Source organism: Anser brachyrhynchus (assembly GCF_964034855.1).
Source record: "Anser brachyrhynchus genome assembly, chromosome: 2".
Lineage (NCBI taxonomy): Eukaryota > Metazoa > Chordata > Aves > Anseriformes > Anatidae > Anser > Anser brachyrhynchus.
In genome coordinates, this window is record NC_137695.1 from 85,315,018 (window position 1) to 85,341,243 (window position 26,226).

The 26,226-nt window shown below is 41.6% G+C and overlaps 1 protein-coding gene across 1 annotated transcript in view; it reads right to left on the reverse strand.

Annotated features, from left to right (window-relative positions):
* Positions 1-1,375: 1,375 nt before the first annotated feature.
* The window catches only part of ANKRD33B (ankyrin repeat domain 33B), a 45,421-nt gene continuing 20,570 nt past the window's right edge, over positions 1,376-26,226 (reverse strand). The window contains exons 2-4 of the mRNA XM_080583553.1: positions 15,952-16,081; positions 9,798-9,938; positions 1,376-4,687 (exon numbers count right to left, since the gene is read on the reverse strand). Coding sequence (XP_080439679.1) covers positions 3,837-4,687; positions 9,798-9,938; positions 15,952-16,081 — 1,122 coding nt within the window. The 3' untranslated portion in view covers positions 1,376-3,836. The remainder of the gene's footprint in view (positions 4,688-9,797; positions 9,939-15,951; positions 16,082-26,226) is intronic.

Sequence of the window (26,226 nt, forward strand, 5' to 3'; positions counted from 1 at the left end):
TTTGAGGAGGAGCAATAGCAGAAACATGCCTATACTGAAATCAGTTACTTGATGTCTCCTGCTCATCCTACTTATAATGTATTTATTTTCTTTTCTCCATGTGGGATATATACTACAGCTACATTACATCAGAGCAACTGATAACAAAGACTGAGGGACCTGGGGGCTTGGGTTGAGGTTTTGCTTGTTTTTTTTGTTTGTTTTTGTAACAATAACTTTTGCCTCCTAATGACTGCAGTGACATTTTACAGGCTATTCATTGTTAAAATAAAAAAGAAGCTTAAAATATTTCAATATCTATACCATTACCTCTAAGAAAGTGGAGTATACCATTACCGTACTAAGAAAGTAAGTGAATGTATTTGCATATGCTGTACAAACCAATTACTCTGCTCGGGAAGGTGTGCAGAGGTGCTGAAAAGGGTTACTTGAAACAAGTAGAAAAGCCAGCCCTGAGAAACTAAGGAGACACCAAAGGAGGCCCATGCTGAATCCCGCTCTTTTTGAGTAATATACTCCCTGGTGGACCACAGCAAGCCTTTATGACTGCTTTTAACTCTTGTCTGCTTAATAGCCAGAAACAGCTGGGTCAAAAAGCCAGCCTTGGTTTAGATCAGAGGCACGACAGAGCCGCCAATGCATTTTCTTCCCCCCTCATTGCCTCCACTAGCTCTTGTCCACTCTCCTCTCTGCCCAGGGATTACCTCTGCTGGTTGTTATCTCTAATAATGTTGGCTTAGCACTTTTCATTAGTGACTGGGAATTCAGAGGTTTAATTGCACAATTTACTGTACAGAGAGTCTGCAGAACTGTCAATCCAGTTCAGCTTGCCTGGAGAGGACTGCTGGCTGCCTCATCGGCCGCTGTCTCTGCTGAATACACTCTGCTGGTGAGTAATTAACTAAGTAATGAACAGCCTCTCTAAATGACCCAGATGGCTGCATTGGTTTGTAACTCTACCTGTGATGATTTAAAAGGAGGAAAAAGGTGAGGATAATTCCCGTTTCTTGCAGATCTTTTTGCCCTACTTTACAGCTGGCATCCCCGAGCAGCTCTGCTGCTGCTGGTGCTCGTTGGGTCTGGCCACGGCGGGCTCAGAAGCAGCGTGAGGGGACGGGCTGGGACCTTCCTGAACACCCAAAAAACTGCCCAGGCTCCTTTCTTTGGGGCTCTGAAGAAACACAGACACCTGTCAGGGGGTGTCACCTCTGCGTTTCACCCAGAGAGATGTCATTTGGAGCTGCCAAGCTTGTGCCAGGGAGCTCTCCCTCCTCCTCCACTGCCTGGCAGCTGTGCCCCTGCCCCTCCCTGCTCCCCTGCGCTGAGGAGTGGCAGGCGACTTCCCCACTGCTCTCTGAAGAATAAGGTCACCAGATAAGTTCGACAGCTTGTGCCTCTTTTTAATGGAAACACCACGTATTTATACACATTTACACAGTGAAGTACAAAGGGTTAGAAAACAGGCTTCATTTTCAGCCCCTGTGTCTAACACACTGTATGTTAATCCCTGAGAGCACCTGGCAACTGTGTGTCTCCTGCAAGTGGTCCTGAGAGTGCTAATTCACCTGCAGCACAGGTTGCTTTTCAACGCTGAATCTGAATGCTAAATCTTAAGTACACTGGGCTGGCAGTAAGCAGAAATTAGTAGTTAAACCATTCAACACAGTGTACCACATTAAAATCCATCCTGGCATCTCTGCCACAGATGGCTAAAAGGGCATCTTCTTACCCTCCAGAGAAATGAGTTCAGCTTCTACCTTATATTCTGGTCACAGAAAACCTATTACAACATTAGTGCCTATGAATTGCACAGAACTGATGCAGTCACAGACCCAAATCCTCTTTATATTCATAGTGCTGGAGGGGTTTATTAGCAGGGTGCTTATTCCATCAGCTCTGGGCTGGAGGGCTATCTGGCAAAGCGGCCTAGCCAGCACAGCTATTCCAGCAAGATGGACAAAGAACAGGATCTGTGGAAAATCCTTGTTTCACGAGTCTGCTGTAACCTCTGTGGAGACCTGACCCCAGCCCTGCTAGCTAGCAATACCAGCCTGGGCACCAGTTTGCAATCGATTGAATTTATTTCTCCCATGACACGTACAGTTTCTTTACATGTTCAGTGAGACTCTGGCCAGCCTTTGTGCTGTGGGAGTAAAGGGTGTAAATGTTTTCTCTGTATTTAGTTGTTGGAAGAAGCTGGTCAGAGCAGCAGCTGTGGTCAGCCTGGGCTCCAGCAGAGCAACCCCATGAGGAGAACACACCACAGCCCATTTCTTATCAAACAGGAGCAAAGCCTGAGCAAAAATATGGACATTTACTGTAGCATCTGCTTTTTGCTTTTGACTTCCACCGTTATGAATGTGCTCTTTTTTTTTTTTTCTTTTTTTTTAAGTAAGCAGCAAGTTAAATGATGTGTTTCTGTAAGCACAGTGTGCTGCCCTGGCCAACCCAACAATTTAGATCAAATTTGGGGATGGGAGAATGGCTCTTAGAGTCTTTGGATCATGAGGACAGTGCGTCCCCACATATCCAGTGGGCTTCAGGGTCTGGGACAGGATGTCTGATGTGGCAGTCTTTTACTGTGGACCGTCATGGTCCATCCCTGCTTTACCTTCAGTGCTAGGGAGTGTTTTCTTCCAGTGTTGAGAAAGTGGAGTAGTGTCCTGCCTTCTGTGGGCACCCAGGTGCATAATATCAAAGCTCACAACGAATCCAGCCATGATTTCCAAATATCAGTGGCTGAGCTGCCTGATACTGACTGGATTTTCATAGCATATGGCTAGACTTGATACCTCGGAAAATTGCTTGAATTTCCAGAAGTTGCATGATTATTCTGTCCTGGCTATAATGCAAAAAGGTCCTAGAGTAGACACAATAAACCTGGTGGTTTTATTTTTTAAATAGGAATTTAAATATATATATATATATATATATATATATATATATAAAGCCCACCTGTGGTTCACCATCTCCCTCATTTCACAGTTAAATTCAGTGACAAAGAAATCCCTGAGACTAAAGAGGAGACAACAGATAGTGGATTCAGGGAAACTTAATGGGGGAGGCAAATGTTAGGTGACTGTGGCATACAAAAATTAGTTCAGCTTCTCTGTTGCTCCAAAGAAATCAGTCCTTGCCCCTGATTTATATCTGCAGAGGATGTGAATACCTCAGCTATAGAAATATTTCATATACAGCCCTTCTTTATACTCAACAAAACAATATCATTAAGAATTGTATCCATACAGACCATATAGAGCTGTACAGTTTAATACCTATACTGTCTTAAACTTTGATTACTGTATTAATATAATATAAAGTGCTTGGTATATTCAAAACAATTATAGGATTGGATTTTCACTGCCCACTGAGACTCTGTGGTATATTTTAAACTTTTCCTTATTACTATAAAACTTTGAAATATGTCTACCTATACAAGGAGAGGAAAAATATCTAGTGTCAAAAACACAACTCCTCAATTTTGTCCATTACAAAATGAACAAACACAAAATATGATCCTTTCACACATGTTGTTTTTCAAGCTGCTCCTCTGTCATTCACATGGAACTGGAAAAAAGGAAACCATAAAAGGATGGCACCACTTAAACTTCCTATCAAAAGCAGACAGGTAAACTTTTCTGTCTCCCACCCCAAAGTACCTTCACGTCCATGATCAGACACACCGAGGCATAGCCCTTGCCCTGTTTATGCACTGTAAAGGCCATTGCTCAGTATTCCAGCTCCAGCAACAGCAGGCATGCATGATGGCATGCAGTCTGTTATCTTGCTGAGATAACAAGACTAATGGCTCTCAAACCTTCCTCACTGCCATTAAATCAGGTCCTGGATCTGGCAGGAGACACCTGCCTCTGTTTTTGAGCCTCTTCGGCTCTTTTCTTCTCCTGTTCCTCTGCCTTCTTCCGCTCTTCTTTTAGCTCCTTGTACCTCCATTTAGGAATCTGCAAATAGGGGTCATCTTTAGCACTGCTCCTCCTTCTCACCTTTTCTGGCTGGAAGGTGGGAGGAGGAGCCTTGCTGATACGGACTTTGGGGATGACAAATCCTGGTCTCACACTGCTCCGTCTGAGCAGGTGGAGCGGCAAGAGGCTTGTTTTCCTGGTGGCTATAGTGTTCACTTGAGACACTGCAAGGCTGACGGGCTGCAGACTGGCTCGCCGGTCCTTCTTCTTGGGGATCAATGTGATTTTGGAGTTCTGAAATAATTTCTCATAGCTGCTAACATGGTCTTTGTCCAGGGATCGGATCTCCTCGGCTCTCTGCTTCCTAAGGATTTCCTGCACAGCCAGTCTGCGTTTTCCCACAGAAGGTGGGCTTCCTGGGCACACAGTCCTGCATGACAGAGCAATGAAAGGGCTGCCTAAACTTGTGGTCACCTTCACCATGTGATCAAGGACCCCATCTTCTTCTGGGCCATGGAAAGCCCGGAATGAGACAGCTGACCTCATGCACTCAGAAATCCTCTGCAAACAGGTCTTTGGCTCCGCAGCCTTGGCAAGGAGTTCCTTCATCTTTGGCCATTCTGGTTTGTATTGATCACATAACTGTTCTGGGCATGGCCTATCCATCAGCTTTTGCATGATGAAGGCAGATTCTGATCTTCCTGTGTAACAAGCCCATTCCCACGAAGTCAGTCCACGGCTTGGGTCAGTCGAGTGAACATTGGCCCCTCAAGGAAAAGAAAAACAAATACTGTTAATTAACAAAACTTCCCATACTTGTGAGCACTTTCATATTCAGTTTTGGTTTATGTGTATCACTGGTACTATAGATAACCTCTGAGTATATTGAAAAAGGTTTAAGCTAAAAAATGAACAGGCTACAACTTTTGACTTCTTCTCTGCCAGCTGAAGCACCATTCTCAAACAGTCAACGCATAATTGACCTACACAGATCTTGGCACAAAAGATAAGACATTCTGTCACATTGCTTTGGGAAATAGAAGCGTGCAGAGGCTGAGACCTGGGGAAAAGGCTAGAGAAACATCATGATAAACTATTTTTCTCAGGTTGGACTGTGGATGGAAGGAGGCACCCTAAGCAAATAAGTTGATCTTGATTTAAATGGAGTTTAAGTGAAGTTTGAAATGACTGCTCCAAGAAAAAGCACTTCAAAGAGTCAAGCATGGGGCCCAGGCTGGAAGGAGGCAAAGAAGAGGAAGATTTAATCAAGTCCAACAGTTCATTAGCTGTGGACTGAAGAAAGGATTGTGAGAGCTCAAAGGCAGCTGGATTTGAAGATATTCACGACAACAGAAGCTACAGACAAACCAATGAGGGGAGGACGGAAAAAGGCACACAAAAACATGTCCACCCGCTTCACTAGCTTGTTCTTGAAACCACCCTACACAAATTTCCTATCCCTGACTCTCCTTTCAGGCTAGCCACTTTTCCTGTCCCCTTCTTAACATTTGCCTGTGTCTGCACTCCTTCCCACTAGAGCTGACTGGGAACATGGCAAACTATGTGGAAGATGTTTCTTTGTTGTACACATAACAGCCATGGATTTACTAAAGAAAAAGCAGTAGCTAAAGGAACTGTGTCTAAATATACGTTTTAAGGAACAGTATTCTCTGGTTGTAAGCAGGCAAGAGGTGAAGACAGCTGTTTACAATTATCTTCAAGAAAAATAAGTGCCAGCTCTGATATGCTGCAGCTGTGGCACCCTGGATGAGTCCCAGACAAAAACAGCTGTGTGAGAAGGTGCTGTGAGAAGTGTCACCGGGGGTTCCCTGTCTTTGCTTGGTGGCTGCATTCAAGCTCAGACTCTCAGCTCTGGTCCTTGCCTGAGCTGTGTTGTAGCTGTCTCTGGCCTCGTGCCCTGCTGGTCTGGACCTTGACCTGCAGGCTTGGCTCCTGGTCTGACCTCAGGCCTTGACTCCATGGACTTGCCTCGTCACCACAGCCCTGCCTGGCAGCCACTGCAGTACAGGCTGACCCTCGTTGTTCCCACCAGACCTGCTCCATTTCTTAAAGAAGTACCTTTGCTGGTGAAACTAGCGTCTTCTCTGTGTGCCTTGCTGTCACCCTTGGCTCACCTTCCTCTGAGGTGAAGCCCACACTTGCTGATCCCTGACAGATGTGTCCCCAGGTATTTTGGAAACTTTGTGTAGAGAAACAATACTACAGAGTACGGAAATCTTGATCTTTCAACAAAAATCAATGCTGACTTTGTAACTTGTATCACAAAATCTCTCTAAGGAGTGATTTACTACAGTGGTATTGATTTTCTGTACAAATCCAGAGGCATTTCTAAACAAAGGTGTCATTCAACAGAACGTGTCACCTGCAAGAGACATGAATAGTCTTGTCCCTTTTTAAGTATTAACTAGACAGCCACAGTTTCGGCTCTCCATCTCAGACCCCCCATCAGACCCTAGTGGGTTTCCTGATAGGTAACCAGGCCCCTTTTGCTTGGCCTTGCCATGCTGAAGGGCCCAGAGAAAGAGGGAACTTCAAGATCAGCTCTGCGATTCCCTTCAGACAACACTCACACTAAGGGTGGGGGCTTGAGTCCCCCTCTATTTCCTCTGAAAGGATTGTGGTGGGCCTGGAGGTGCTGAACACCACTGCACATGCTTGAGAAGCGTTGCTGAGCTGGCTCAGCAGGACAGGGGTAGGGAGGAGCAGGGCCTTTCCAGCACAGAGTCACAGAGGCTCACGCATGGTAACTCAGAAGACGTGCAAGAAGCAGGGCTGTGGGTTGGGGAGCTCTTAGCTCCAGAATATTCCTCAGACTCGGGAATTCCCAAGACAGCACATGGCTTAGGAATAGACATCAGATTAAAAAGACGAAAGCGAAACCATAGGACAGCTTTCCCAGGAGGGAGCTGAGTTTAATGACAGGGAGCGGGAGAGCTCAGAAAGACAGGCATCTGTCACCGAGCTGTTTCACACACAGTATTTAAAGCCCAGTCTCTAGATCCACTGCCACTCCAGTGGCTTTACTAAAGCAGCACTCAGTGTACACTGGAGATCGCGATGGGTCGCGTGTGGTGAATTATGGCTGGCATTTCTGTGCTCCTGCCCGGGCTCTCTGGCTGGCTGGCTGCTGGCAGCGCTGCGGTCCTGGCCGTGCAGCAGCCTGTGACAAACTGCCCGTGAGCAGCTCGGGTCCTCTCTTACTCGCTTTGCATTCCCAAACAGCAAATCCACATGTTCCAAAGGCTCGCTTTGAAAGAGCAGACATTATGGCCAAGTGTCTCAGCACATCTTCGTCGTGTAGTGATTGACCTTGGCTACCCTCCAGGAGCACAAGTTTCAGGAAGAGCAGTCACTTTGAAAATCCAGCTCTAGCCATCTGTCACGCTCTGCTGCCGCCTCTTCTCCATCTGATTGTTAAATCCTACTTGGGCAGCTGGAAAGGTGAGTTATTTTCCTTTACTGACCTCCTGTATTGCCCTAAGTAGGTGCCAGAAAACAGAGATTTTACCCAAGCCATTAAGCAGATACTGGGGTTAAAAACGGCCTGGCTCTAACTCTTTTTTTCAAGACACACGCCTGTTCTGTAGCTGTACTACAGGCATAGGTTCTGCACGTAGGCCCATGGCTGATAATGGGTGCTTTGACCCTTTATCTCCAAGTATTCTTTTAACATAGAATTTAGCTAGAAGCTGAGGGGTTGTTTTATTTGTGAAACTGTTTTTTCCCCAGATCTTTCAGTAATGATTTATTTCACCTTTTTCAGCAAACTGGCACTTTATTGCTGGCAGCCACTCAGTTCCCTTCAGCTATGTCTAAATCCATTCTGAATGAGCTGCTCCCTGCCTACGTTTCACCAGACTGTCCAATGCTAAACAATAATCAGATATTAAAATGGGTGCAGGCGATTTACCACACTTCCTCTGTTTTAAGTCCCTATTTTAAGCTGAAAATGTGTGGACCTGCAAAATACTTACTAAAACATTTAAGTAAACTGCAGCTTAGAAACTCCGAGTATATTAATCCTTTACTCTTTAGCCAATGTATGTATCCTCACTATCCGTAATGAACAAACAGCCCAATATAACTTTCTGTAGGTAAACCTGATAGGAGGCTAACAAACCTATTTTCTGGCTGGCTGAAGGTTTGTTCTTCCCACTCTTCCGTTTGCTTAAATAACATGAAAAAGAGAAGGTGGCTATCCAGATGACAGAGTCAGCAACCATATATTCAACTTTGATATTGATACTTTTTGTACAAGAAATACAATAACTTGGACTGAGTTATATAAAAAAATGGAAAGGTTATAAAATAGCTTCTAGTGACCAAAACAGAAAGAACAAGTTTCCATCAGATCTCCAATGGTAGTAATAGAAAGCCGTGACACTGTCAGGTCAGTTTGATAAGTTTTAAGGTCTGGCGACTGAAGTTTCATTTTAAGTGATAATTTGTAGCAGCCACTGGAAAATTCTGAACTAGCATCTGCACAAAGTAGATATTAGTCCAGAAACTGCATCTGTGTCTAGCAGTGCTCTAACAGTCATTTTATAATTTTTATTTATAAAAATTTAGCTCCAAAGTGACTGATCTGAATCCAAAACCTTGATTCCAGTGTAAAAAGCTAGAGAATCTTGGAGAAAATAACATCAGTTACCATACCATTCAAGCATTTTCTGTGCCATATCAACATCTATACACTGGATATTATGAAAGTAATATCACTATGCTTGACAAATGCTTTCTACTTAAAACACTCAAATTATGAAGGGTTAGACTTCTGTGACAGCAAAACAGCTGAAATAAACTACCCATTCAACATCTCAGTCTACAGTGAAATGGACCTGTAGGATTTTTGGTCTAAATAGCAATGATGTTCCTAAGTTATCTATTATCATGTCTGTAAAATTTGATTTGTGCCAAATACCTGCAATGAAATATACTAATACACTTATATACTCGTGAACTAATAATTTATATATTAATAACACAACAGAAGCATCCAATATTGTGGCTAAAAGGTGCTGTACAGCCCTGCCAGGGGTCTGGTACTGCTCCTGTAGAGGATGTTGCCCCAGTGCCTCTCACCCTTCCAGGTTTCCTCTCCAGGAGCTCTTCACCTCACTATGACTACAGCTGGAAATTCAGCTGCAAAGTCCAGGGCCAACGACAAGAAATATATTTCCTGTTCCCGGATGCAAAGAGGCAGGTGGGCAGGGAGCTGGACTTCCTCACTCCTTGGGCTGCGATTCCCTCCCTACAGCTCGTACAGACTTTCTGGCACCATTACTCATAAACCTTGAGACATAACTCTGTAGGGGGGCTAGAAAGAGAGGTTTCTCCCTATATTGCCAAATTTCGCACCAATATCCCTGGTGGGGTGTGAACCCTGCACCCAAAACTCCCTACTCCATGGCTGGAGGGAGACGTGGATGTCCAGCCACGGGGCCCTGTGGTTACACTACCATCACCCACCCCTGCACCATCGCACCCACAGCAGCTGGCAGCAAGAGATCTGCATGTCTTTCCCAGCTGTGTCACAACTTTCATTAGCTCACCATCTACAAATCTCAGTGATCACATTCCCTGACCTCTCCTGGAGACAACAAATATGACACTGGGAGTACCTGGAGAGTTCATGGATGAGGTTCCACAGACAAGCAGAGCACTCTTCCTCCTGCAGCATGTGGCTTCACCTCCTTGCCTACAATTTCGTTGAAGTCTGCACCCATTTCCAGGGGAGGCTGCACCAAGCCTCTCAGAATACACACATCAAGAGGCAATTTTTGTTGTTGCTTGTTTGTGCCCGTCTCGTATTTACAGTTAGATGATGAAGAAGAAGCAGCAAAGTGTTTTGCATACCTGCCAACATCAAGGCTTTCACACATTCTGTTCGTCCCTGCATTGCAGATTTCATCAGTGCTGTGAATCCGAACACGTTCCTCTTCTCAATGTCAAGCCCGGGAAAATAGTTCAACAAGTAGTTTGTAATGGTTATGTGCCCTTTAAAGAAATAGAAAAAAAAAATAACAGAGAAAATCCACCACAGAATTAAGAGGCAGTCTCAAGGTCAAATCAAAAATCTATCCTGCAGGTTTGGAAACTGGAAAAATACAGACAATTTATGAGATCTGTTTTCCTCATGTCCTTTTCTGATCACTGCAGTCACTAGCTTTAGCATTAGATGGCACTGTCTTGTGGCAAGAGTGTTGGGATAGGAGCCTGGAAACCTGGGCTCCCATCTTCCCTCAAGCTGCTCTCAGTGGGGGGTTCCTCTCTCCGGAAATCAATCTGAGGTAAAGGCATAATTAAAGGCCAGAAGTGGTCACTTTGAGGTTGCAAGGGGCCTCAGTTTCTTGGATCAATGGGTAGTACTGCCTGTCCCCTGGGGAAAGTGGTTGCAAAGATTCAGCTTTTTCACTCCTCTGGTAAATTTGAGCCTTACCTTCACAGTGCTCCATTAAGATGCAATTACTTGTGGTAGTTCCAGCCAACACTACTAACAAACCATTTCAGGCCTGATACTAGACAAATAAATGTTCTGCTTTGAATCCCACGCTTTTATTTTTCCATCTGACCGTGTAAAGTCACTTGTTCCAGCAACAGGAAAATGGGTCTGCTCTTCAATGTTGGTAGCAAAATGAACAACTGAAGTTCTCTTACTAAAAGCAACTGTTACTGCCATTCATGTGGCTCGTGAGCCCGGATAACTGGTGTCAGCAAGGGTGTGCTGAGTAGCTGAAGGTGTCTCTGGCTAGATGGTGGGAAGACCGATTAAAACATCAAGCCATTATAATTGGACTATCAGAACAGGAAAAAATATCTAGTGCCATTATGAGTCATCCAAAACAGCTTTTCCCTCACTTGTCATTCATTTTATGATGCTTTGACGCTTTATAAAATAACGCAGTCTGTCAGGCAGCTGCAACAATCACAATTTAATTACCAGGAGCTGTAAAAATATTCTCTCATCTCACTCTGCAGTCCAGCTGAATATTCTGTGATGCGTGTCACTCAAATTCATCTACAAATGTTACTGAAACAGATTATAATTCATACAGGACGATTTTTAAAGTCTGTGGTGTCACATCAGGTGCAGATTTCATCAGCCATTGCTTTGTTCCGACACAGCCCTGCACTCACTTTGGAAAGCAAGTTAAGAAAACCTTTACCAATTAATTTAAGATGTTTCGTAGGTGTTACTCTTGGTCTCCTAGAATTTGCTGGACTCTGCTACCTTGCTGCATAACTGGAAACTCTGCTGAAACTTGAGCACAGATCAGTTGGACAATGCCAGAGTCAGGGAAAATCAGGTGAAGAGCTCCCAGTTTGATGCAAATGAAACATAAAGATACAGCAAACTGAACAAAGCAAAAGTGATCTGGGTTCATGGCAGGATCAAGTGACCCGGTCCTGCTTACTCAACACAGAGGCTTCAGCTTCACTGACTTTATGGCATGAGACCAGATCCTGACAGGATATCAGTTACTACCAGGAGAATCTTTGTTCCCGAATTGTTTTGCAGGACTTGCTCTATTTTGTTCATGTACAGTGTGCTTCAGGATGGTTTTGGAACAGCTGAAATAATGCTTTTCTACCACAGAAATTGGAGACAGGAACTGAAACAAGGAGAAATAATAAAAAGGAAGATTTTTCAGCACTTATTACATTATTAAAGATGTTCTTCCCTTTGCCAAAACCATAGCTGCAGTAAGAGATGTTTTGCAAATCTAGGGTGATCCTAAGAGTCAATCCTGAGAGACCTTGTTTGTGCAAAACTCTCCAGGGGACTACAGATGGCCTCATGATATGGGGAGAATAAAAAACAAAACTCAGCAATGAAATAACAAAAAAAGACCAAAAAAAAAGAGAGAAGAGAAAGGAGAAAGAGAAAGAGAAAGAGAAAGGAGAAAGAGAAAGAGAAAGAGAAAGAGAAAGAAAAAAAAGAAAAAGAAAAAGAAAAAGAAAAAGAAGAAAAAGAAAAAGAAAAAGAAAAAGAAAAAGAAAAAGAAAAAGAAAAAGAAAAAGAAAAAGAAAAAGAAAAAGAAAAAGAAAAAGAAAAAGAAAAAGAAAAAGAAAAAGAAAAAGAAAAAGAAAAAGAAAAAGAAAAAGAAAAAGAAAAAGAAAAAGAAAAAGAAAAAGAAAAAGAAAAAGAAAAAGAAAAAGAAAAAGAAAAAGAAAAAGAAAAAGAAAAAGAAAAAGAAAAAAGAAAAAAAAAAAGAAAAAGAAAAAAAAAGAAAGAAAAAGAAAAAGAGAGGTTTGTGATTCTCAGAAGTTTCATGTCACAAGGATTCCTGAAAACCACTTCAGTTACAATCTGCAGAAGTTTCTGTCCTCTGAGGTTTGCTTCAAATTTCAAGTTCAAACAAATATCAAATTCAAAGCAAAACTCAGAGCTGCCAAGTTTTTGTTCAAACTGTGTCATATGCTTTTGATTTAAGGCCACAACGTTTGCTTCTGTTCTCCTGCATTTGCAGGAACCAAAAGCGCGTATCTAAATCGTAAACCAGGTGAGCCTTCGATGATTTAAAGCCTGCTCTGAAAGCTGTTTGCAGCTCTAAAATAAATGAGCATGGCCTCAGCCGGTTTGGTCGTACTGAATTCGGATCAGGCTCCTGCTGTCTGCCAGCCTGATCTACCCACTGGCAGAACCGGCGTGCGAAGGGCACAGTTCTTCGCCCTGTGAGACATATTTAGGGATCAGCACAGATGTCTGTAATAGCTTAATTCACTTAATTGCTGCCACAGAAGGAATACATATGATGAATACAATGCTACCTAATAATCTGTGTAATACAGGCAGAAGGATAATCTGCATAGTAAGGAAGATGCTCTGTCATGGACTGTGTTTGGTCTATGAGCAGCGAATGCTTTCTGGGGGATAGATGCAACCGAATCTTTTATGATCTGTGTGCTTTAGGTGGTTGTGTTCTCATGTCTTCGTTAACGAAAAGAGATTGGGTTACTTTGTGATTTTGTGTTTGAAGAGCTGAAGCCTGCCCCAAAAATCTTGTATCATATAACATCTATACTTTAAAAGGGAGCAAATAAAATCCTCTCTGTAAATAACAGAACATACCAATTACCATATGTTGCCACTGATGTAACTATGTCCTCGTGAACAGAGAAACTGAGAATCAGCAGTTTCTATTTAATGTAATAATATTTCCTTTTCCTTTTTTTGTAACCATGTTCCTTCCTTCCTCTCTTTCCACTTCTTGTTATTCCATTCACTCATTTGCATCAATCTCCCATTTTTTCCGTGCTGCCCTCATACTGCCACGTGATGACTTTGCTTCTGCTTTAGCACCCATTTCTGGGCACCATCTCCTGCAGGCTGCAACAAATTTTCAGCTTTGAAGGGCAAGCTCTCTTTGAGAAAGCATCCCATGTCTGTAAGAAATATTGAGAAGAGCAAGCAAGCAGACTGATTTTCTAAACTGAAATTGACACATGCAGTTAAGTGCTTCGTTTGTGGTTATTTTTCTATACTAGTCAGCTTATTAAGAACCTACTGCTTTCCACTGGTCCCTCCAGACTACTTTTTTTCAGGTCAGCCCATGCAGAAGACCTTCGGTTTAAGATTGGTTCTTTGAAAGATGTGAATCTAAAGTCATCAAAAGCAGATGGCTATAAGGAGCTGAATTCAATTATCTTCTGAGACTTCAGCTGGTCTTTAAAATAATTCTATTTACTTCAATCTGCCGCTCAGTTTGGAGCAGCATGTCTAGGCAGCCATGAACCTGCATAAGCAAGTGTGGATTTTAAATTCCTCTGGTGAAAGGAAAGAGGCTTCCCTGCTGTCTCCCCACCACCTGTGCCCTGTTGTGCAGATGCAGCCCCTGAAGCCCACAGAGGAATCCCACAGGACTGTGGCCTCTTCCCACCCCAAAGCTGCTTTCTGGGGTCAGACCATAGGTGATGGCCCAGCTGAGAAGAGCATCATAACAAAACCAGAAGTGCTCTCTGAAGCCACCTGATATCATCTTGCAATTAACTGAAAGAATGTGGGTTTGCTACTAGACTTTCCACAAGAAAATAAAATATTTTTTTCATAAATCATATATTTCATAAATCATATATTTCATAAATCATATATTTTTGTCATAAAGAGCAGTGATCTCTGAAAATAATTTATTTTGCAGAAATATTATTATTTCCACGGCCCGTGAGTAAAAATTGAATAAACCCAACACTAAAGGAAAGATCGTACAGACTTTGCCTTCAGTTCTTTACAATACACTGTTCGGTGTTAATACTTAACGCTCAGCAGTAATTAAGCAGCATCTATCACACTGCAGCTCCTCTGATTGCAGTGTTAACCACATGGTAATCTGTACTAATGCTACAGCAGTATCTTGTGATAATGAATGAAATAACTGGTGTCAACGCCAGAGCTCGGGATTATTGCAGGCCGGGGAAAACATCCCAGTTGTTAGGAGTTTGCATTAGCTTCTGCTGACTGCCGTCGTTTCCAGTTGCGTCGGGAATCAATAGCAAGTGCTGGCAGACAGAGTCAGGTCAATGTCAGCCCCCCGGATTAATTCTGAGCTTATTAGCATGAGTTATAAGGGTCAGGAAGGAGTCAGTATTAATGTTAAAACTTTTATAGTCCAGATTCATGCTAGGCAGATAAATAGAAGTAGAGAGTTTTGCAGACTTCTCTGCTTTCTTTAGAGAACTGCTATACCCATGGCTTTGCCAGGAACATGGCAACTCTGGTTGCAATTATTTCTTCCAGTGTTTAAGACCTGTCTCACAGTGACATCTTTAGCACCGTCCACTTTTTGGTACAACACAGAGCAAAGTTTGGTTACTAAGTGAAAATTCTTAGTGGCAATATTTGAGTTAAAATCAAACCCTAAGCACTCCAATCTTGTAACGTCCATTGATGTTGTCTGACAGAAATTTGTTTCCTCTATCCAGCCAGAGAAGAACAGGCAGGCTCTGAGAGGCAATATTATTTCCCATGGTCTCCCATATTCTTAATCAGTGAGAAGAAATGGTAGAGACTCGGTGTGCAGTCCTTACAAAGTGCCTTTGGGGAGCATGCTTGAGGGATGCAAAGGAACCCATGGACGCAGAGCCAGGCAGGCCCAGAGGACGGCTTTTAGACTACAAAGGGATAGCCCCCTCGGTCAGATTTTTCCTAATCCGTATGCTTCAGCATTTTATTACCACTTGGAAAAAGAAAGCTAGAGCTTCGCTTAAAGGCTTAACATTCATTGTCACAGTTTTAACAGAGATAATCAGCAGATTGCTTTGTGTATGTACACTTAGAACCGGTACCGCTTCAGGGAGCACCCCCTGCACGTATGCGATCTGTTACACTTGCTGACAGAATATCACCACGCTGGGTGGGATAAAAGACAGCCTGGAGACAAGCTCTGCTCTCACTCCAGTCTGCACCAGGATTAACACGGCTGATGTCAATACAGCCGGTCTGTGATAGAATCAGCGCTGGTCGCCACTGAGTCCTGCTGAGACTCTATAAGAAGGGCTTTTTGCTTTTTACTGTGGACTGGTTGAAGAAAGTATTAGCAGCTAAGATATTTCTGAATGGTGATACATTTTCCTACAGCCGGCAGTTGGTACAGACCCATTGAGGAAGGTGCAACAAGCTTGAGAAAAAGAGATCATAGTTTTGTGCATTAACAGCGCATTATACCACCACAATGATGGCTGGTGGCTTGGCAGAGCAAACATAGGAAAATAAGCTTAAAGGACACATGTCATACAGGACTGCACATGTGGGGCATGCTTTTCTGTATTTTTAATTCGAGAACTAGAAATACAAGAAACGTATATCTTTTTCTCTCTTTGTCCCTAGGATAAATGTTGCTTTAGTTTTATTAGTTCAAAAAAATCATGACAGACTTATTTGGGAGCAGGCTTGGCAAGGATAACCTTAAACAGACTAATGTCTTTTAGAGCTTTGAAAAAAATACTGGAAATAATATTCACAACACATGTTTCTCCTAAGACCCTGTACAAGAGGCGAGGCAAAGAACCTTACCTGCCTGCGCAGCTGTGATGAGGGCCGTGTTCCCTTCGTTGTCCTGCCAGTTCACATCAAGGTGAGGGCATTGTGATAAGGCTATTACGATATCCACATACCCCTGGTAACAGGCAACGATCAGACCATTCTGTAAGCAAAACATAGAGATATAGGTTTACTGGACTCAGAAAAGTTCATTGAGAAATCAGCATAGTAGTCTGCTTTTTATTTGCTGTTTTTTTTTGGTGTGTGGTTTTTTTTTTTTTTAGGCTGAAGAACTGAACAGGTATCAGCATAACTAGTCATCAGCTCCAGGCACAATGTTCAGATCCAAAACACTGCTTTTTATCTCTGCCCTTTGGCAAGTGACACTTGTCATTCCTCAGAAATACCTCCGAGAGTAGGTATTATGTTGTACCACTTGGAAAGTAACTGTTTATAAGCGTTGCATGCTTATACAGCTATATACTCCGTATCCAAATGAGAATAAATCAGATTTTATTGTGTAATAAAATGAACCAGGCAGGTAAGATGAATTCTACCCAACTTGAATATTAATCCTCTGAAAATTGAGCACTTGTTCTTTGTAGGGAAAGCAATAGGGAGGAGCCATGTGTTCGTGCTGCCTGTTGCTGTCCTTAAAGGTTTGGGGTTTCCCATTAGAACCTGACATTTTTGATGAGCACAAATAACATAAAATTGAGGTTAGAGTTCCTGTTTCATGTGCTTTATGACAGCTGTAAAACTTCCAGGAGGAAGCCAAGCCAGGAAGTGAACCTTACAACTCAGCTTGGTGTCCAGCTAGCATTTCACTCAAAGGCAACACACTGCGAGTTTCTCTAAAATGTATCAAGATACACTCGTCATTAATTACATGGAACGACAGTACATAATCCTGATTCCTTGCTTGACCACGGGGATTAAATCCCTTATCCCCAGCCGTCAGGATGACTCGGTAGCCCAGTGTTCGCCTGTGCGGGGCTGATGTGTGTGGAGCTGGGCACTTGCAGGTGCACCAAAGCTTCCTGCAGCCCCTCTGCACGGCCAACACGTGGCTCAGTTCTTTCCAGAGTAGCATCAGCATCTGGCTATTGAAAGGGTAGGAGAAATGACATACACTTCAGCCTCTCTGGTGACCCTGCCTGCTGAAAATGCACTCACGCAGACTCGCTATCAATTCACAACCACAAATGAGCAGCAGGAAATAGAGCTTGGTGTTGAAAAGAAATAAAACTAAAAAAAAAAAAAAACTAAAACCTTTATAAGTGTAAAATACTGCATGGTCCAGCCTGACTCCCCCACCCTTTTTCTAAGCTGCTCTTGCCTCAATGCTCTTTTTATTTCTTTTCCCTGCGGACACTGCTGAGGCAGAGACAGTCACCAAATGACCACAGCTATGGCTTCTGATTTATTACCATGATAACCAGGTATTAATATTTCAGTGTCCTGGCTCATTATTATTCTGGATAGTCCTTTTGATTTAGTTCGCAATCAGCTTCATTAAGATACAGAGGCAATGCCAGGTCTTTGGGATGCTCACAGGCTACGTACGACATTTTGCAATTGCATCGTTGGGTAAGATCACAGATTCACAGATTCACAGATTTCTCTAGGTTGGAAGAGACCTCAAGATCATCGAGTCCAACCTCCGACCTAACACTAAGTACTCCACTAAACCATATCCCTAAGCTCTACATCTAAACGTCTTTTAAAGACCTCCAGGGATGGTGACTCCACCACCTCCCTGGGCAGCCCGTTCCAATGCCTAATAACCCTAAAGATCATTACTTAAAAAGATTTCTTTTGTTGGGGACTGTTCAGATTCATCCAAGTTTTACTACAATGTAATCACTCTTAGCTTTAAAGAAAAAAAAAAGTGTCAGTGACAACTTGGTAAGGACTTGAACATTATTTTAATTCTTTAGTAATTTCATTTTTCACCTAATGTTTGGGATATAGGTCTTTACAAATCCAAAAACTCTGCAGATTTAAAATACCACTCAATCATCCAGAAAAATGTCAACGACAAATGTGTCAGAAAACTCAACATACAATAATTTGGAGGCCTAAAATTCTTGACGGTAAGAAGGGGGATCCTAATGTTTAATGAAAAATTCTTGGAGAGACTGGAATTTTCAGCAAAGTCTTGTGAATTATTTAGAGTAGATAAACAGATATTGTCTCTAAGGGAAGAATGTGTTTCACTCAGTGTCTGAGATGTATTTTCACAGAATATTTTCACAGGAAAATTTTGCGTTTCAAAGTTATTTACGAGATACTAAGGGAAAAGAAAAAGAAAGAAAAAAAAGAAAAGAAAAGCTCATTTATTGTTCTTTTTAAAAATAAAACAAGCAGTAAGACAAGAAAAGAATTACAAGCATTAGTTCTTCTTTTTGCAAGCAAGCTTTGGCACTACAGTGTGTAGGGACCATTTGGTGACTTTTGGTAGGCATTTCCAACAAACAGAGCATTAAAGACATGCCCAGCATATACCGACATTCTGATTTCAGGAGATATGAGGCACAAAGTACCTCAGAATAAGTCAGTCTCATTCACCATTTGCATTTACAAAATGAGGAGATTAGTTAGGTATCAACGTTTTCTAAACTCAGTTTTCCAAAGACACCGTCAAAGTCTGCTTGCTTAAGGATAAGGAAGGACAACGAAGAGTGGAGCTTTCCGGGGTATGGTAGGGTGCAGCAACATGGAAAATCGCTTCTGAGGCACAGTTGTGTGAATCTGAAGTGGCTCGGATAGGAATGCAACAACCCAACATTTAACAGTGCATAACCTGTGTCCTCTGGCTGAGCAGCGAGATGAGCAGTTGCCCAAGACTCTAAAACTCATTTACAGTGCTGCATGCTTCCCAGCACTGCCCAGGGCTGCAAAGCTGATGTGAGTCCCCCCCCCAGTTCATGGCACGGTGGGTGGGAGAGGCAGTGTGCTGCAGGACTGCCCTCCTTGGCCTAGCGCTCAGGAATGCCTTAGGTGTGAAGCGAGTCGCAGGAGGCTGCAGCTTTCGAATGAAAGCTGTAACAAACCCTCATATTCAACTGTTATTTCCCCAAACTCAGTTCAATGACACCATGAAAATTTGTGGTTTCAGGTTGCTCTTTTTCCCCCTTTTTTCCTCCCTGCATCCATTTCTTGCCCTGCCTGTACTCTGCTTGCTGAAAGTTACTAGCGCAGATAAGCCAGGACACACAATCAGTGCATCGCATTTTTAACTTCCTCTACCAAATATCCACCACCTTAATATGTTTTAAGCTCTTTTCAAAAATCTCAGTTAATAATTACGACTGATACGACAGTGTCTTCAGCAAATTGCTTTTTGAAGCAGTCAGTAAAGCAGTAGCCTGTATCTTAGCAGTCTGCAATAAAATACGGATGAGCGCTTAATGTTTTTCAGAAGATAAACATAAAGCGGTATAAATTAATTTTATCTAGAAAATCCTGAACCTGAGTAATCTGGTTATCCTCACAAAAGATATGACACTTTATCTCACTAACATTCTACCAAGGCATCAATTATTCTGCTCCACGTATGAATGGTCTTAGGGCAGCTGTGAAGTGGTCGGTGTGTGTGCTTTGCTCGAAGAGAGATTGATAATACCTAGGACATGGTTTAGTGGGTGACATTGGTAGTGGGGTGATGGTTGGACCAAATGATCTTGGAGAGCTTTTCCAACCTTAATGATTCTATGACTCTGTGATAATAATAATAATGAATGACTTGAAGGAATAGCTATTGGTGGGTCACACCATGCAAGCACAGTATTTCTGCTTTGCAAGTGCTGGTTTGTTGGCCGAGACCTCTTCTCTCCTGTTCAGCACCCAGGGTTGCTGCCAGTCATTCCCCAAGACCAATGAAACACAACAGGCAAAAAATCTGCTTCAATTCTCTGTGCAGAAGAAGAGCTGAGGAGACCATAAATGCGAAAGAGCATTGATGCCTCTGAACTGTAGGAAAGGTGATTTCTTCATTACAGGAGACTGGGGCTGCTGGCTTCCCTGACTCGTGCAAGAGATACTATTTCATGTTCAAATATCACGTACAGGCTCCATGTGACAAACAAGAAAGTATGAGCCATCCATCACATCAACTATGTTAAAATTTACTGCAGATTGTTTCCCATAAAGGGTGTGTGTGTCTGTGCATGTGTGACATTGAGCTCAGTAACAGTTTGGTGGTTTCTTTTTGTTTCTTTGTTTGTTTCTTTTTCAGCTACAAGCCATGATACTGCCAGGTGTGGAGGGCTCTGTGTTTATTCTGTGGAATATTTAGCACTACAAAGAACTGCCCCACAGTTTTTCCATACTTTATGACGTATTTATTTTTATTTAACTAACGTTTTTGTTTTGAAGTGACAGAGCAAAATTAACAGTATTTTATTTAAAATGTATAGCAAAGTAGTCAGCCTGAGATAAAAGACGGATTTTCCATATATTCTGAATAAAGTATCACTAGGTTGATACTTAAATGGACATTTTCAGGCATGAGACTACCTAAAGTTAACCAGATGTTGCAACATCTTCCTCGAGCCATGTTCAAGAACTCGAAGAGATTCACAGTGTTGTTCTGTAACTGGAATATATGTATTCTATTAAAATTTTCCATAGAACCATAAACTTGAAATGCTTGAAATAGAACAAAATAGTCTTGGGAAACTTGTGATTCCTCTTAAACTGACATTTCTTCATGTGCCTTTGATTTCATGTAAGACTGGAATAATGTTGCCGCTACAAAAACAGTCTGATTTGCTCAGCTCTGTTGGCTAATGATATAGGAACGTGTCTGATTAAGTGAGACCGTGGGTATCTCAGGAGACAATTTTATAAATCAGATTTTATGACAAAATTACAGATGTAATGCTATTTGTAAACTAGATCATTATGGATAATAGAGATTTTTAAAAAAAGTACTAGAGGATCAATAAATAATCCAAGCTGATCGTCAGAGCAAATCACATACCACACACAATTATTTTAGCTTTTAAAAAAAATCTCTTCAGGCAACATATTTTCCACCAAGATACTGAAAATGAGAACAGATTATTATAGCTTTTTGCTTATTATCCCAAACAAAAATTTAGTCTGGCAGAAGATTCATTTGACACTACTCACATCTTTTTATAAACATCAGGATAAACAACTGTCCGCTTTGCTTTGCGTGCAGCCTGTATGGTATTAATGACAATTCTGCAAGGTTGGTTTAACAGCAATGATTAAACCAGCCTGTAATTCAATTAAATGAGATAATGATTCACTGCAATCCATAATCATATGCAGGGAGAACTATAAAAATTATGTCTAAGTTAAAAGCATATTACACAAACTATATGGTGAGTAACAGAAAAGGAAGATCAATAAAACATAAAGGAATAAAAAGCTGTTTTTAATTTTTTTCTTATTAATTTCTGAAAATGAAAATAATTCATAAATGTAATATTTCATGTTACACGTAACCTTAAAGTGTATCACTTTTTAATTATATAAGGCAAGATAATCAGACTAAGAAAGAAATCTCCCAAAATGATCTGAGAGAAATATGAATCTCCATTAAATACTCTGCAACTCTGTGGAACTTGAGTTAACAGGGAAACTACATGTTTACATACTAGCAAAGAGTAAAATTTTAGTGCTGAGCATCACTATTGGCTTTGTACTAATTTGTGTACAATGCCTGAAAACTTCCAGTCCAAATAAAACAATCTGAGAAACTTTTGTAAGTGGCTTGAGCTTATAGTGTAATTGGTTTAGTTGATTATGTCAGTGGCGACTGAGATGAGGTAATTATTCAGGTCATCAGTCCCATGTCAAGTGGTGTTTATGTGAAATCCATCAGGCGCATAAGCTTCAACATTATCTGCACAAAATAATTCAGGCTGACCTTTGAGAGAAAGAACTGTTACAGCTTAGTCACATACACATTTACATTTGGAAACTGGAAAAAAAAATCAGGAATTTAAATGATTTTTGTCCAACTGTTATTTGGACAAAACCCCAGACACCTGGCCTGGGGAGATGCTGTTTGCACGGTGGAAAGCAATGAGACAAAAGCAGAAAGAGTATTCCTGCATGAAGTGATGCAGCGGCATGCAGAACTCCGCGATCTGCAGAGGAACACAGCAGCCTAAAGCAGAACTTTGTACCCAAAAGCAAGCTTGAAGGATGCTATCCATTCCAGCAGCTGAACATGAAAGGCACAAAAATGCCACCTTTGCTTCACAGCATTACAAACAGATTTATGTTACAATGCAAATCCCACTCCAGGAGAAACAAACACGGGACAGTGTTCAGACAGGAAGATGATGAGCCACAGTTTTCCCCCTCCGTTTTGTGGGATATGTTTTATGTCACTTATACAATAAAACCCTGTCGTATCAGTCATGCTACATGTCTTTAAATAAATGGATAGTTTAGCATACGTATCATCTCTGCAAAGGCCCTTACTTAACCTCATCTAATCTAAATCTCGGTAATCACCTCTAAGAATAGTTTCAGGAAAGTTCATTTTTGAATGAACTTGCAAAAGCTTGCATTACACAACCAATAAAACCAGTGCCACTTGTGTAATGAATGAAGTAAAAAGAATGGGCAATTAAAGCAGTGTGATGTCTCTTTTTTAACAACATGTACAGTTTGAACTGGCTTCAGTGTTACTAGCAATACCAGCAGCTGGCAGAAGCCTCGGGAAGCTGCTGCTCGAGGATCTAAGGAACACACAAGAAAAATGAACTCAATGAGATGAAAACAGGACTGTTACACAGAAAGCAGCAAGCATTTTTCCTTCTCACTCCTGCAGGAAGTTCTCGTGACCTTCCCTTGAGGCAAGCTGGTTGTACAGGAGCCCTTCACCACACTTTATCTCCTAAGGGAGGCTCAGACACAGAGGGCCACTTCTTCTCTCGCAGTGTGCAAAGCACTCCTTTATCCTTGCCATCTTCTGCCTGCACTTTCCCCAAATCACGCTGTGTGCAAAGGGCTGGAGGGCTGCTGCAGTACAGAAGAAATTTTTTGGTTGTATAACCTGACCAACAGCCAGTGCTTGCTAGCACCTCACCATCCTGACTGCTGTACTGCATGGAGCAGAAGCAGGGCCATTTTGGTCCCCTGCATCCTCTCTGCCATCCTCTTTGCTGCAGGAGGCCAGGAGCAGAGTGCATTCAGGAGTGGAAATAGCCCTGCAAAAATAAAAAGATCTGAGGGGCACAGCTGAGTTGCAAGGGGGAGTGGATCGCCTTGCTAGATGTTTTGTTGTGGGTTCAGATGACACTTGGTGATTATTCTTAAAACAGAAGCAATCAGAATCATGTTACTGCATGAAAAATCTTTTCTTGTAGTTTCCACTCTGAACTCTAGCCTGAAGCAAAGAACTGAAGACCTGAACACACAGTTAAAAGCAAATTGCAGGTACCACAAAATCAGGAATACTTTAACTTTTGGGCACTTGAATTAGGAATTTTAATGGAAAAAAAATCATTAAATTTCCCTTGAAAATATAAACAAGTTTTTATATATATATATATACACACACATATATATATGTAAATAATTTATTTGTTCAGGTTGTTAGCAGGTATACACATTCATGATAAAGAAAAGATTTGTAAAAATAATATATAATTTTACAGTGACAGCTGGTGAGACTACATTAGGTATGTACCGATCAGACTTAAGCTCCATCAGGTAGGAGAAATGCCATTGCTAGTGACAGTAGGCTTGTGCAGCAGAACCTATAAAGATCATGAAGAAATTTATATGGAAATAAAGGGAACTGGGATCATTGTTCCATAACTGAAAACAGAAGCTACTTTCATTGTATTCAGATCAATGCAAAATTAATCTTTGCAATGTATGTGACATGGTCACAGCAGAAGTAAACAAGGTACAATAGTAGAAAAGGAATATGTAAGGAAACTTTAGAGAAATTGTGTTTAATAAAAATAAAATGTACTTAAAATGAACAGACAGTTCATCTAGAAGAGTTGCCTTAGGCTAGTTTACCTCCATTAGCCATACATTAAAAGGAAGTTATCTCTGGGTTCACTACCACTGAAAACACACCAGGATTCTGCTTCTGGGGAAAAGTTCTGTATTCTGCTTTTGAGGGCCTGGCTGCAGAGGACAAAAAATACTGTGGGAAGATGGCAGGGGAAGTAATAATATTTTTATCAGGTTACATTTCACATTTTCAGTTTATTTTGACCATTATGTTAGGTACAACTACTAAGAAGTGACGATCCCTGACAAATAATGCAACCTTACTAATCCTAGCTTTACTGTTTTATAGCACATAGTAATCAGTGTTAATACCGTCAAATGTTAGCGCTATGTTTTGGTGGTGTTGACAGTAATAATGCAAGATACATGGCAGCCAAATTTATACATTCCTCCTTGCTATGCCTGCTTTTCAGTGTTTGTGCTAGACACAGGTTGGTCTTCTCTGGCTTCAGAGTAAGGGAGGAGGTATTGATAAGGCAGAAGCGAGAGGTCTGACTTCAGAAAACAATGTAAATGATGGACTTCATTTTAACAGAGATCCTGCCCCAGTGAATGGTGAGCTGATCTCAATTTCACATCTTTGTCTTTCACCGTCTTCCTATGCAACATTTAGCAAGGCTTCCAAGGGCCGTAAACAGTCCTGTAAACAAGGATAATGCATTTCTGGGTCCTAAAATGAACAGCAGGATAGGAAGCCTTGCTCAGAACAGGTGTTTCCAATGAGCGATGGATTTAAGACAGGGCAGCACTGAACACTTCCCCCCATGAATAAGTTTGGCTGGGAGCTCTGACTGCTCCTGCTGATTGCTGTGCAAAGCTGCAGGGAGCCTGGGAACCACTGAAAAAAAATGAGATTTTCATAAGGATCAAACTTTCTGTGGAAAGAAGTGCATAGAAACCATTTTGGGGGATCCCTCAATTTCCAATGACTTCAAAATCTGAAGTTATAATAATTATCTTCCTATCAATTACACTATTGAAACGTTTTTTGTTTGTTTGTTTTTTGTTTGTTTGTTTGATTTTTTGCTTGTTTGTTTTTGTTTTTCCCAAAAAGGCAAAAGCCCTAAGACCTAAACAAAATGATGGACAGATCATCTAACAGCATAACCCAGACCTGATGTGACTTCAGTCCAGTGCTGTCTCTCAGCACAGTACATTTAGGAACGTGCAGAAATCGGTTTAGATCTGAACCCCAAGTCTTGGGCCTTATGGATGCTACTGTTAATTTCTCTTCTGGCCTCTAAACGCACACATATATATACACACACACATCCGTTCATCCGTTCACACACATTTAAGATTAAAAAGGAGAGTTTGCACCATTTTATAAACATATTATGTAGCATATTCAGAAGCAATGTGAAACACATTTTGTGCGCTAACATAACTATCAAAAAATATTTCCCTTGACTTTAAGGCATATCATTCAGCTCTTCTTCTATGTGTTCAATAGATGCATTTTTCTTGCTGTTGTGTTCTTTCAGACACAGGCTGCCTCTAACTTAGATCTGTTGCAAGAGGCTAAACAGTGTTTGAATGCATAGGGTTTTTTTTCGGAAGCTCTCTCCAAAAATAATGATTCACAAAATCTTTGGAAACCAGAAGTTTTATTTTGACACTGGGTGAGAAACAAATGCACAACTTTCTCCCCTCGCATAATCTATCATTGTTTCTAATCTCCCTGTCCTGTAAAATACATTTCAAAGGCTCTAGTGCAGAGCATTTTCATTGTGGAGCTCTCTGAAGAGACGCTGCCAGTGATGAGTTTGCAAGCACCCTCTTGTGGCAGTGAGCTCCTGTAGTCGTATTAGAAAAGACTTCCCATGAAATTTCAGTTCCTTTCCTCCAACTTCTGTAAATTCATTTGGCCTATATTTCTCTGAACCATCTCGTAGCGGAATCACACCAAACCCAAACCTTGTTAAGAAAGAGCTTGATATAAATCAAGATGATACAAATCAGGCTTGTCAGCTCTCAGCTGTCTTGCACCTTACTTGTCTTGCGTGCCAGCTCCCACACAGTGTGGCTATGGGATGCACATGCGTGTCTCAAATCAAACTTCACATAGAGGAACAGACCAATCTCCACAACGAAAATGCTTTGATCGAGGACAAAGAAAATTGTGCTCTTGTGATTTACACTATCAAGCACTGACAACTCTGTAACGTTCATGACTGGGTTAGAGAGCAAGAACTAACTCCTGCTATAAAAACCATCCAACTACTGTTCTGCTATTCTATAAATGCAGTAACTGATGCATATGGCCACTGGAGTGGAAACCCAGTAAGG